The following is a 13,150-nucleotide window of genomic DNA, read 5'->3' as shown; positions in this document are numbered from 1 at the left end:
AGTTGAAAATATGGTATTATTTATAGCCAGCATGGGTTGCTGCACGACAGTGCAAATTCATGTCTAACTTTATTTATTCAAGATAAAGATGACCATGAAGGTCATTGTGTTGCTTTCCTTCAGGGGTTTGATCATGAACAACATTAATCCTGGTGCTAAATTTTCAAGTACATATACATGACACCAGTGCATATACACAACACCATAGAAAGCTGAAAAATATGGTATTATTTATAGCCAGCATGGGTTGCTGCACGACAATGCAAATTCATGTCTAACTCTATTTATTCAAGATGAAGATGACCATGAAGGTCATTATGTTGCTTTGCTTCAGGGGTTTGATCATGAACATTAATCCTACAGACTATGCTACCACAACATTCCCTACAAACAAATATAAACTTAAAAGCACTTCTCCCGATGGGGAGTCAAAGTCTAGGAATAGGAAAGAGAAGAAAAAGAATTACTTCCATTTTATTTTTATTTTCGGCATTATATGTAGCATGACAGACTTGTGATTTCTTCCCTGTGAACCGTATAGTACACTTTCAGGCCTGGAGTTTATGACAATAGTTGAAGCTTAGTAACTAGTACATCTGGTTGTATGAGTTTCCTATAGGCAGGTTAGGGTTAAAAGATACATCCAATCAATGAAATTTTGCGCTGCAGTGGCAATACTTTTCTCAATGGCCTTAGGCCTTCATCTCAATTAGATTTCAGGTTTCATCTGCTTATAATTTTATGGGCTTTAAGAGGGTTACTGCAGGGTTGTTTTACAGCTTCTAGGAGTAACTTAGTTGTTAATCGAGAGTTGGCCAATTCTGGAGGTGTGATGTTTAAAGACTCCACGCCAAAGCCCATGACTAGAGCCTCGTTACTTTCTTCATTGGAGCACAATCATCAGCCAGCTTCTACTGTTTCCTACATACTTCCCAATTCTACTGACCATAAATAGAGCCAGTTCCAGCCTTCCAGCCATAAGAACCTACATTCAGCTTCACAAAAATCTAAATCCATTCGCCTTTTGCTTTCAGAACCAAGAAATCAATACACCTACTTTCATGCTCGAAGTCCAATTTGGTTCTCAAAACATAAACTTGCTTATATCTTTGACATTGGATCTTATTAAAGAGATACATACCATGCATAAATGTTTCAGCTGCAATTAGGCTTTTCCCAACTAAGCATTGAATACATGCATATTAATGTTAGCTAGAAGAATATAAAGTACCTGTATGCTAATTCTAGCTTTTAGAGTTTGTTTGAATAGTCTATCCACTCGTACCAGGTCATTCATCAATTGCTCCTGCATGTTTTCCAGGCAAGGTTGAAAAATTACTAACTGGCCCAGCAACAAAGAGAGAGATAGAAGAATATATGCCTGTTCATTTAGATATGCAATGAGAGCAAAAAATATGCAATGGGTGTTTTAACTTATATACCTCCTAACAAGAAAAAAAAGGGGAAAAGTAGCAAACATTTGTAGGACTCATCTTCAATTGACATCAGCTCTGCAGGAGTCCAAGAGAAGCACACAAGGGTTTCCCAGATTCTCAACATGCATACAAACCTTTACTATGACTTGAAGCAATGAAGTGGTTTATTGACAATGCAACAAGGACATATCACCTCCAAATATTGTCCAGACTTTTGGTCTAGCTCAATTTATTTGCAGTCAACTGCGAATGATAGGATGCATAGGTACAGATGGATATATCTGTCTAAAATGTAAAACCATGAGGTCAAGATATGAAGGTGAAAGTAGGATGGTGTTTTCTAATATTTTCCAAGGAGGTTTGGGGGTCAGGGAGAGTCATTAGGATCTCTGAATGCTCCTGATTCAGATATTCCAATGGATTGGCAAACCTAGAATGGTCATTGGTTCTTTCCACCGGGTTGGAGGTGAGGAACAGTAAAGACAGATAGTCTAAAGAACACTGGTTGCACATGTTTACCGATTCAGACATGCCAACAGAGACCCACTTCTGATGTCTCAAAGGCCCAGAATCACTTCTATTTAGGAAATGTTCATACACATCCCTTTTAAGCTCTATATAGTAAGCAAACAGTCTTGAATGTAAAATCAGACAAAGACCCAACTACTGAGCTCCTCTATACTCATCTCTGAAAAATGTGGGAAAGAGTACTCAGTTGCAACTGCAACAGCCAAAATATTCTTCTAGCCAATAATGAACATTAGGGTGCAGCAGCCAGGGTTTGGTATGAAATTGCCAATGATAGAGAGGTGATCATGGATACACCAGCCACAAATTTCTCCATCAGATCATCCTCCATGAGATCAAGCACCTCTAGGATGAAAACTGAGCATTGTCATACACGGACAGTACAACAAGACCATTCGAGAAGGGTCTTATTCCAAATTTTGCTAGGAGAACAGCCTTAGAAGATCACACCTTGTTACCTTTCTTGATGAGCTCCACAGGGGTGATTATTTCAGTAGTACCCTTATTAATCATGGTTGGAATCTAGTTCCAATTCTTTTTTTTTTTGGGCTCAACTTAATTCAAAATTTATCAATTTCCCAACCCAACCAGGCTTGAAGTCCTCAATCCAATAAAACATACAGAAGGTGTAGAATTAAATGAAACAATTTAATAAGAAACAAATCAATTCTTTTCCCTTTTTTAAAATGTACAGTACAACAGGGAACTTCGATTACTACCATATTGTGGGTTAATTATTTGAGTTCTGGTCACTAACATTTTGTTCTCAGATGTATCCTAATCTGTGACCTATCAGCCAGGGTATATCGTTACATTTTGTTACAACTTTGTGTGGGTCATTTTCTTATTTTTTTGGACTGACACATTGATCCTGCCTGGGGTTAGGTTGTTGAGACTTGAGACCTAGCCTTAACTTACACTTAAGTTTGCAAACATGCATAAAATCAACCGTGGGAAATCAAGTCTCAACTTATTATACGGGAATGTTTGTCTTCCGGGCAAACTCACTGATTAGCACAACACTCCATCCATCTGCTCTGTAATTCCCAAATGACAACCATTCCAACAAAATATAGGAAGAAAGAAAGCTAATTATTTATGTGTCCACTAAGACAGCAGCAGCTGTGTGGCTACTGCACTGAAGATGCTCCTGCACTCTGGAGTGTGCCTACACCAGCAGAGTAATTAGCTTTCTTACAAAGACAGAAAAAAAAAAGCCGGCACCTATTGTACAAGCGATCAATATGCTATAGCGGTAATCATTTCCCAAACTGTGCGTACAAATATGAAATAAAAATAGAAAAAAAAAATAACTTACTGGGAATAAGGATGAAAAGTGGATGATTAATAAACCACTACTTCAATGAAGCAAATTATTAAAAGGAACTCCAAAGGAAAAAATTTTCTCATGAGGTTGAGGAAGGAACAAGTTACAAGATCAAACTTCATTAAGTGGATGATTAGCAAACCACTACTTCAATAAATTGGAAGGGGATAAGGCAGGAATGATAAAGCAAGTATTGTATGAAACCACTCACAGATGCAAGAGTATGTAACCATCCAAGCCTCTTTTCTCCTTTAAAAAATAGATCAAAACCCTAGTTTGGATTCGAGTTCCTCCTTGGTGTTGCGAATAAGCTTTTGTTACTTTCTTGGATTTGAATGAGATCTCCTATTTTAATCCAAATCAAGAATTCTCCAAACTGAGAACCCTGCAGCCTTATTTGACTCAGTTATGAAACTGGTTCAGCCAAGGGGGGTCACCATCAATAAAGACCTTATTCCCATGAGTTGTCTAACCCCAACCCTTTGCTCCCACCCCAACTCTCACTTAGCCCTCGCCCATATCCCCATCAAATCCTCTATGTTGGCCCACCAAACTGAGAACCTTGCAGCCTTATTTGACTCAGGTTTGAAACTAGTTCAGCCCAAGTGTTACACCTGTGCCATGACTCGGTCTAATTTGAACTGTTGTGATAGGTCTCGGACCGGAGATAGGAAGCACGACCGGGTTTTGGCTCGTGGCCGCCCATTGCCGAAGGAGAAGAGATGACCCTAAGTGTTCGTGCATCATGTGTCAATCTAACTGGAGGGGATTAATACATTCCAATCCCAGACGGTAAGTGACCTGACCCCTCAAATACAAATCCCGGCACGTATTGGTGTTGTCGAAAGGCATTGAGCATGGCCGAGGGCAACCACCTGTGTAAGACCAGCTATGGGATAGCAAGTAGTGTCCACCGGAAATATACCACCGGATCCACTAGGCCTGAATCCGGTGGGCTACTTCTGGTGAGCATAACAGGCTTCTGTCATGGTGTCAATGCCCATGGGTCCCGCCACTCGCGTCATAAACAATCGTGGATGATCCCAAATCATCCCCCACATTTTGCTTGTGACGTGAATGTGTTTTGGTTCTCGGGCCCCGAAAGTCGTTTTAACCCAATCGGTCCGAATAGGGTCCAACTAAACGGACCCTAAGGTCCACTTTAACTCATAAGTTAGAAATAAGGAATTCATTTCCTCATTTCTTCTTTGCCCAAACTTAAGAGAGGAGAGGAAGGAAGAAGAAGAAGGGGGAAGGGGGAAGTGGTTTTACCTTAGTGTCGACTGCCGCCTAGTCGCCGAAATTGTTGTCGGAGGTAAGTGCAACCTCCCATACCACTCTCTCTCTCCTCATTTTGACTTAAACAAAGCTAGGTATGGATGGAATCTTAGTGTACAAACCATGTTAAGGTAGTAGAATGCGTGTTCGACCCTCCCGATGTTGTTACCGAACTCAAACCAAGCTCGGTGAGCTCCAACAACAAGTATTGCCAAATGACCAACTAGGGTTTCGATCTTTCGATCGACATATCTCCCAAACGGCTAGTTGGAATCAGGATTTTATTGGCTTAAAATAATGCTAGGAACATCCCCTATAAACTCCACGGAACAAATCCCGACAATCGGGCCCGAGTCGAAAAGCCCCAAAATAGGTGGACTGTTTTGAACCACCACCGGATCCGTAGGGTCTGCTTCCAATGGCATATTTTCGGTGGATCACAGAGGCTTGTGAGCTCTCTATCACCACCATCGGAAACAACACTGATATTTTCGGTGGGTGTTTCCGATTACATTACTTTCATTGAGAAACCCTGACTGTACCTTTTTGGGGTGACCCAAGTGGTCCCTCCTGATATTCCCGACACGTATAGATGTTTGGTTTGCTTCGTGTCTAGGACAGTAACGCACACGAACCCCAAAGTCGGAATGGAGTTGGTCGACCGGTGGCCGTACTTGAACCCTAACACACTTGAACATAAACCAAGAAGCAGCCCAACAAAGTCTATTATTTGCCTAGTAATAAAAAAATTTTGCCTTTTAGTATAGAAATTCGTAGTCATGTTCTCCATCATCTCATCTTGTTATGATTTGGTGAGCATCTGGGTTGCGTGCTTTCATTGAGGTCAGGGCTGGTCTCCATGTTGTAGTTAGGTTTTTCCCTTTTTCTTTCTAGTGTGTTGTCTAAGTTGGGGCTAGTTTCTTTTCCATCTCTCTCTCTTTCTTGTTTCTCTCCCTCTCAGCGCCTCCTTCCATCTACGCCTCCCTCCATCTCTTTTCATCTGCTTCTCTCTCGTGGTGGGAGCTTCTTAAACCACTAAGAGGATTTCTAGCCTGATAAAATATGCAATTCATAAACTCTATGAGTCAGATCACAGTAGCTGATCAATCTAAATTGGTCCTTGAGTTGAAAAATCTAATAGTATTGCCACCATGTTTCAAAGGTTTGGAGATGTCAGCAATCATTTGCAATCTTTCCACTGTCAAGATACCAGCACAGAGTTCTTTGTAGGAGAAAGAAAAAGATAGCAAGATGGTTTGTAACAGAAACAACTTATTTGTTCTTATTATGTGAGTTTTTTAATAAACTAATAGAGGAAAGTTATGCAACTTCCGTTTTAATGATATGAAGAGATTCCTACAACTTTTTTTTTCAATGAAACCACTGTAGTTGTAACTTGCTCAGTAAATTTCGAAACCAATAGCAAGTTTTAGATTTAATGGAACATAAGAAGCATAACAGTGTTAAAGAAATGGCCAAATGAATGAGTCATAGTTAGCTCCAACATGAATACTATGGGCAAAAAATCATGACTATAAGTGAAGCACCATTTGTAAATCCACATACTATTTTCTGTCACACCAGTACTTCTAGGTACTAGACAATTTTGGATAAGAACTTCCTGATATGTATGAAGAAATTCACAGGGAAAATTAATAACTAACTCTGATAAATCCACAAGATTACCACTCAAGCAGAGCTCCACCACCCTCCTTAAAACACCATGCAGGCAGCCTAATTCAAGCCTAGGAAAAATGTCTTTAGTGTTGAAGGCCAAGCCAAGCTTACATGCAGTTAAGAAGTGGTAACTTAATCTACATGATTGATAGAGAATGACATGTGTTAACAGAAATACCAGATATAAGATGAGAGACAATGCTGCATGTAAACCTCATTCTTTTTTTTTTTGTTTGTAACACATGAAAGCCTCATTCTTTTGACAGCCAAAAGCATGAATAGACCAATATATAAGTTGTCTGTGAATTTCCAAAGCAAAATAAGTGGGAGGACTAAATTTCTTGTTTATTTTTTTATTTTTAAGAAAAGTGTGGTTGGAGGACTAGTAGTAGTTACATATGATAAATAGTAGTCAATGAATGTATAATTAGTCAAATTTTTAGATTAATAATAGGGGCATAAATTTATAAGAGAATTTAAGCTCAAATCTTGCTAAAGAACTTATTAATCAAATTCTTATGGGTTTTATTATAGGGCTAGTCCAAAACATGAACAACAATGCAGTCCACAGTCCACACTATTATTGACGAAGCAGCAATTTTGGGGAGAGAAGAGCCTTCAACTAGGACCAGATAAGAGCAGGTAATCTGGATATTGTGGTTAGTATATCCATGTTGTTCAATAGGACATGTACAGCAGGGATCGCCCTCCCTTCCCCCATGAGATGCTAATTGATTTGCATTTGAAATCCCACTAACTCTACAGGTTCAGCATAAAGCCATATTAAAGGAAGTGCCACATGCATGCATTTTGCAGCTGGACACTTAAAACTCACACATCACCAATATCAAAGGAGCCTGGAAGATGTTGAGAAACATATGTAGGTAGACCTACAAACAGAGTAAACAGTTCACTCATATAATGATCAACCAGGATATGGAATTTTTTTTTTTCAATCGGAAATCAGAAGAACTAAACTATGTAAAACATATAAACAAACATGAAAATAAGGTAGATAACAAATCATTATCAATAGGAATGAATCTGTTCAGTTGTAATACATTTTTTACGACTGTGGTCTGAAATAAAAAAGATGGCAGAATTAAGTTAAAAAGACTGATTATTTATTTTGGATGTCAACAAACAATGTCAATAAAAAGGAGATTCTACTCAATAATATTAAATATGTAAACTGCCTGAAAGAAGCAAATGCAAAGCAATAAAAATATAGAAGAGATAATATTGATGGCACCCCCCTTAATAAGTTGAAAATATGCACCACCAGATAAAAAAGAAAAAGAGGAAAAGAAAGGTAAAACAAAAAGATCAGACTTTCAAAACATTCACACTACCACAAAAAAGAAAAATGCCAGTAAAAACAACTTATTAAAAAAGTCTATAACCAAAACAGAAAATTGCCTTAAATTGTTGCTTCTGGGTCACCCTCATTTACCAGGAAACATGACACCAAGATAGGCCAGATCCATCTCAGAATCTTCATGATTCTCTATTTTTTGGTCATATCGCTTGATTGTGTGACCATGAATCTTGAGAACCATAAAATGATTGGCCCTTTTTTGTCCGATCCCAATTATTCAATTCGACGAATAATTTGACCGAATAGAATTATTCCACATTTTATGAATTGTTCTGTCTGAATCTGTTCTTAAAATAAAAATAGGTCAAATTCGTAGATTTTCAGAGTAGGTTAAAAAATGCGAATAAGTTGGACCAAACCAAATTAAATTCAAATATTTCGGTTCACTAAAACCCAGATTTAACTTTTAACATTTTTGATTTAGGGAATAGATTTTTCCAAATCGAAAAGACTCCTTCCCCATCTTCCATTAGCTGTTTGGGAGAGAAAGAATCGAAGAGCAGCAAGAGCCAACAGCCAACTCCGGAGGTCCTGCTACTCCAGGGACTCCGACCACCGGTGCAAACCACAACTCCGAGCATGCATGGTATATGCACCCTCCCTTTTCTCTCTAGTTTCACTCCTCCCTTTGATTTTATTTTTTCTTTTGATAGTGAGAGTCCGCCGACTCTGTCCTTCTAAATAGCCTCTTCGTAACACTCAAATATTGTGACAAACCTCTCTTTTCGATTCCCAAACCAATAGGCTTCAGTTAAAGAGTTCACCTTGGTTCTGGAAGATTGGTTATTTCCTCCAAGGCCCTCCAGTTAACTTCAACCGCTTCCCATGTATCGTTTTATAAAGTTCAGTTTTTAACTAACCATCAAGGTAAAATGATTCCTAATTTTTATTATTTGCAAATTTTGGTCTTCTGGTGGGTGAGATTTCAATCATATAATCAAGCCAGCCATCACGGGATTTTGTGCGACTCCATTTATTAACATCTATGAATAATTGGGATAGGAAAGATGCATTTCATTAATCGTTTTGTCTTATCTACAATCACATTCATCCTGGCATAAAATTTCCCATCAATTGAACAAAATGACTTGACATGGTAAAAAAACTAGAAGAGTGCCCCCCTAAGTCACAGAAGAGGGCAGATGGCTGCTGGCAACCTTCTATATGGTAGCAAGGGAACCTTAAAAGGGATAGGTGGATCTGCTACTAAGTACTAACCAACACCAACCACCTCATCTGGTCAACCCCTTTCAATTTCTTTATCCTTAATCATTGGACCATTAGAATACAAAATTTGCTACCAACCAACAAATGTTATGGACCATCTCTTTGAATGCAGCCAACAGTCCTTATCTTATTTAGCAGTCAGAACCCACAGAGAACAACTTTATTACTTCTTTATTCATATACAATTGCCATTGATTATTGTTGCGTAGAGCATAATATATTGTGAAAGCAATCTTTGCTCTTATTTTTCTAATCCAGCTACAACATTGATGTAATAATATCAGCAACAGAAAAATAAGACACAACACTCATATACATACAAATGAATATATATATATTGTACAAATAAATCCAACTAAGACCACCAAGCAGATGAAACACATAAGATCCCTGGAATTTAATTGACCAATAGAAATTAATGTAATGAATAAGATCTATGTCAATCAGAACTTGAAATGCCCATAAAATGCATAATCACAAGCAAGTAACATCATCTTTTTTAATAAAGGTTCAAGAGTTGTACTTCATTTTTTTCTTTTTTTCAATGCCATGGATGTTGAAGGCAAGAGAAGTTTCTCCTCGGATCTAGTTATGTTTTGTCACTTGTTGGTTCTCAGCTGGACATCAAGACTAGACAGTTCCATTACCACTCTCCGGATGTCCAGCAATTATCTCAAATGCTTTATGTTTCTCCTCTCATTTGGAGAGAAGTATCTAAGATGCTGCATACGGATTCAAAAAAGAAGTTTTTGGATTCATTGACTAAGCTTATGGAAGATCTCCCTGTTCAAAGATGTTAATATCACCAGATGAACCCAGAGAATGGTGTGAGTGTAGTAGTCATTTCAATAAATAAAGCAAACAGGATTAATCATACAAAAGTTTTTTTTTCCTGGTGTAGGAGGAGGTGGGGATAGAATTGGCAATCATTCGATCAGGATAGCCATATAGATTCATTCAGTAAAATTCATCCCTCTACAAAGATTCTAGGTTCAAATAAAATATGTAAACTTAAGAATCTGAAATAATATAGAAGTCATAACATCACCAAACTAGCATGACCACCTCATAAACTGAACAATAAAATAAGGGGGAAAACAAGGAAAGTACAAGAAGAAAATCCCCGAGTTAACTAAAAGCATCCAAAATGGTTAGTCTAAACTTTGGGGGCAAGGTACACCAAATAAGAAAGATATATAGGTCAGATTACCTTAAAAAAGATAATATGCTTCAAAGGTAAAATACAAACAATTTATTTAGGAAGTCTTCAAATGGAGAAGAGCTCCTCTCCCATGCCATAAAAAAAAGTTGTAATGAAGCTCTCCGGCAGCAATATGAAGAGTGCAAGGTAGAATCAAAGGAAATCCAGAAGCTTTGCTAGCAAAAGGTATTTTTCTTTGTATCTAGCATTTATTATTCTAGTTCAATAAATATAAGCTTGTAAGATTTGAATGAGCAACAAAAAAAAATGTAAGGATATTGGAATGAGTTATTTGATTAAAAGTTTTATAACCTCTATTTCAATGCCATCTCCAGTTTAAAGCCAAAATAGTGGAAACAATGTCCAAAATTTCATTTCCTATTGCCAGTACCCAAGAAAAGAAACAAATACTCAGAAAACATAAAAAAATCAGTCAAACAAGAAATGGAAATCCCCTTTATAATTCAACAAATTTATTAAGAGTTATATTAGAATAAGTAAACATCAAGGATATTGAAATACAGAAAATGATACGATCGAGAGAGAGAGAGAGAGAGAGAGAGAGAGAGAGAGAGAGAGAGAGAGAGAGAGAGAGAGAGAGAGAGAGAGTGAGAGAGAGACAGAGAGATTAGGACAAAAAAACAAGCAGTATGGTCGGATTTGAACACCCTACCAATCAAGAGAAAAAGAAAAATCTTCCCCACATTAAGGAATGTCCTTAATATTTTATTTTTAACTGCAAATTTCAAGTCAAAAGAAAAAAAAATTCTTAGAAAACCACATTAAGTATCAATGTCAATTCATAGAGCTTGGGGGGGTGCACTACACTTGATCAGCATAGAACCTTTTGCTAGGTAATCTGTATGAGGAAGAAAACTACTTTCTCCTCGTTTAAACAAAGTCGTGCTTTAGGTTGGTGCATTTCTATTACTCCTTACGGCTTAAGGAGTGATTCTAATACTTAGTTGGTTTGTTATTCCTCACCACATCCAAATCAAACAAATTGTTTTGAGAATTTAACGGTTGTTGTACATTTTCACACTAGTCCCGGAAATATGGATAGTTCATCAAAGGAATAATTGGTGGTTTCTAAATCCTCAAATTCTGTTCCTGGCCTTTTTAAACTACGACCAAGGGAAGCATCATTCTAATACCCTGGACTTCCCATTTGCGCCTATTGTACAGAAAATCCTGATCTAGGAGTGTGAGTCATTCTATGAAGGCTTCCTAGTAGTAAACCTCCAGATTTGACACCGTAAAACTCATATTTAGCACTAATACTACTTGAATCTATATTAGAAACATCTTGGCAGTATTCATTTGATGGTCTAAGAGAATGCTTCCCAATCTCCTCTCCATCTTCCTCATCATTCCTACATTCATATGGAATGGAGATATGAAATGTTAGTGATGCATTAGTGAAAATAAGCAAATTTGTTGGACAATGTGCATCAGGAAAAGAACTCAAAGGCAACCTCTGGCACAAGTTACGAATTAAACATATGACTTTATTTCTGATTGCTTTGCCAAACAAGAAAAAAATAATAAAAGTAAAAACATACCTGGTGGGAGAGCATTAAAAAGAAAGTGGAGACATATGACTGATAGAAGATTACGTACTACTGGTAGCCACTGCATGGGGAGAAGAACCATGACTTTCTGCTACAAGAAAGCTCGTGAGATGATCACGCTGAAAAATTTTTCTATTATTTTCATCATTTAATATTTCACTACTTACATAAGAAACTTCATGTTTGAGACTCCACTGAGCAGATGATTAATCAATTTTATCATTGTATTGTCCCCCAACTTCATACCCAACGTTAGCCTAAAAGAAGAACTTGAATTATTTTGATTTGTCTCTCATCCTTGGTTGTATTTTCCCAACTAGTTGATACAACAGAAGCACCAACTGCTTGCACACATCTCCACCAAAACACATGACCACTACTTTACAAATGATAATGAACTCTGAACTCTGTCAACTGTATTTCATATTTACAATACATTGTTAGGCATCCAAACTTCCCTGAAGATATTGGATAAATCAATTCCTCCCTATGGGATCCAACATTTAACTTCATCTATCTAATCTGGAAGTGAACTATCAGGAACAAAATATGTGTCTTACGATCTTGTAAGTCTTGTACTCATTTTCACAAGGTGGTATGGGAATTGTTTTCCATTTCCATTTGGGCACATTCGAACGATTATGCCCGAAGTGACCAAGCCCTTGGCTTTCATGGAGGATGTTTTCCTGGTTTGGTGCATTTACAGTACGGTTCTGCTAGCTACATTCCTATACAGGAAACTGGGCTTCCAGGCATACAATCGGTCTCTCCACCAATCAGAACCTGCTACAAATGTTTCTTCTTCTTCTTCTTTTACTACAAATGTTTGTGCTTCAAACTATTTTAGTCCACATTATCAAGAAGGTAAAAGTCTAACCAGAAAAACATGTGAGATGATAGGGAGAGAGGTAAACCACCTAAATCAACAGTTATGAAGTAGCCAACCAAAACACACCATAAATTCCACAATGATAACTATCCATTTCAGTTTTTCATGATAAAAATCTGAGAAAAATTGTTTATGAGAAAAATTTTGTCACTTTCAATGGGGTTGGCTATATTGATCCAACCAAGGATAAATAAGACAAAAGGTAGAGCTACAAGGATGCAAAAGAAAAAAACAATAACGATGTAGTAGTACACAGCTAGATGGGGTCTACGACATGGATCCTAGCCCTATTTCCTCAAAACAAAACAAAATAGAACAAAATAAATAAATAAATAAATAAAAGGAAGAACTCATCTGATGTGGGTAATCCGCCAAATAGTGGGGTGTATGAGAAGCAATAGCAAAAGGAGAAGAAACACAGAGGAGGATCCCTTTCTCTTGGTGTCGATTCGTACCTCAAATGATACCACAACCCACTACTTTCCTCCTATCTTTACTGGTGAAGCTTTCATTCCCTGCTAAAAAAAAAAAATTCCCCAATTAGGACAAATCAGCTCCAAGGCTAAGAATGCCATGAAATACTCCAGAGGAGTGGGGGGTTTGGAGAGCGATTAAGGATGGGATGACGACACCTGTGA

At 37.6% G+C, this 13,150-nt stretch overlaps 1 protein-coding gene across 17 annotated transcripts in view; it reads right to left on the bottom strand.

Moving 5' to 3' along the window:
* The window catches only part of LOC122085912, a 55,300-nt gene that overhangs the window by 14,418 nt on the left and 27,732 nt on the right, over positions 1–13,150 (bottom strand). For 9 of the 17 annotated variants that reach the window (XR_006142273.1, XR_006142286.1, XR_006142275.1 and 6 more), the window contains 4 exons: positions 12,968–13,030; positions 11,615–11,684; positions 6,256–6,383; positions 1,232–1,306 (listed from right to left, as the gene is read on the bottom strand). Coding sequence is in view for 1 of the 17 variants with exons in the window: in XM_042654530.1 (XP_042510464.1) it covers positions 1,232–1,306; positions 11,615–11,629 (90 nt within the window). In the remaining 16 variants the exon portion in view is untranslated. Of the gene's footprint in view, positions 1–1,231; positions 1,307–2,972; positions 3,133–6,233; positions 6,384–11,614; positions 11,685–12,967; positions 13,031–13,150 lie in introns of all 17 variants that reach the window. The other 8 variants (XR_006142289.1, XR_006142292.1, XM_042654530.1 and 5 more) reach the window with 4 other exon arrangements.

This window comes from Macadamia integrifolia, chromosome 1 (assembly GCF_013358625.1).
Source record: "Macadamia integrifolia cultivar HAES 741 chromosome 1, SCU_Mint_v3, whole genome shotgun sequence".
Lineage (NCBI taxonomy): Eukaryota > Viridiplantae > Streptophyta > Magnoliopsida > Proteales > Proteaceae > Macadamia > Macadamia integrifolia.
The sequence above is the reverse complement of the archived record's forward strand: the minus strand, read 5'-3'. Positions and strand labels throughout refer to the sequence as shown.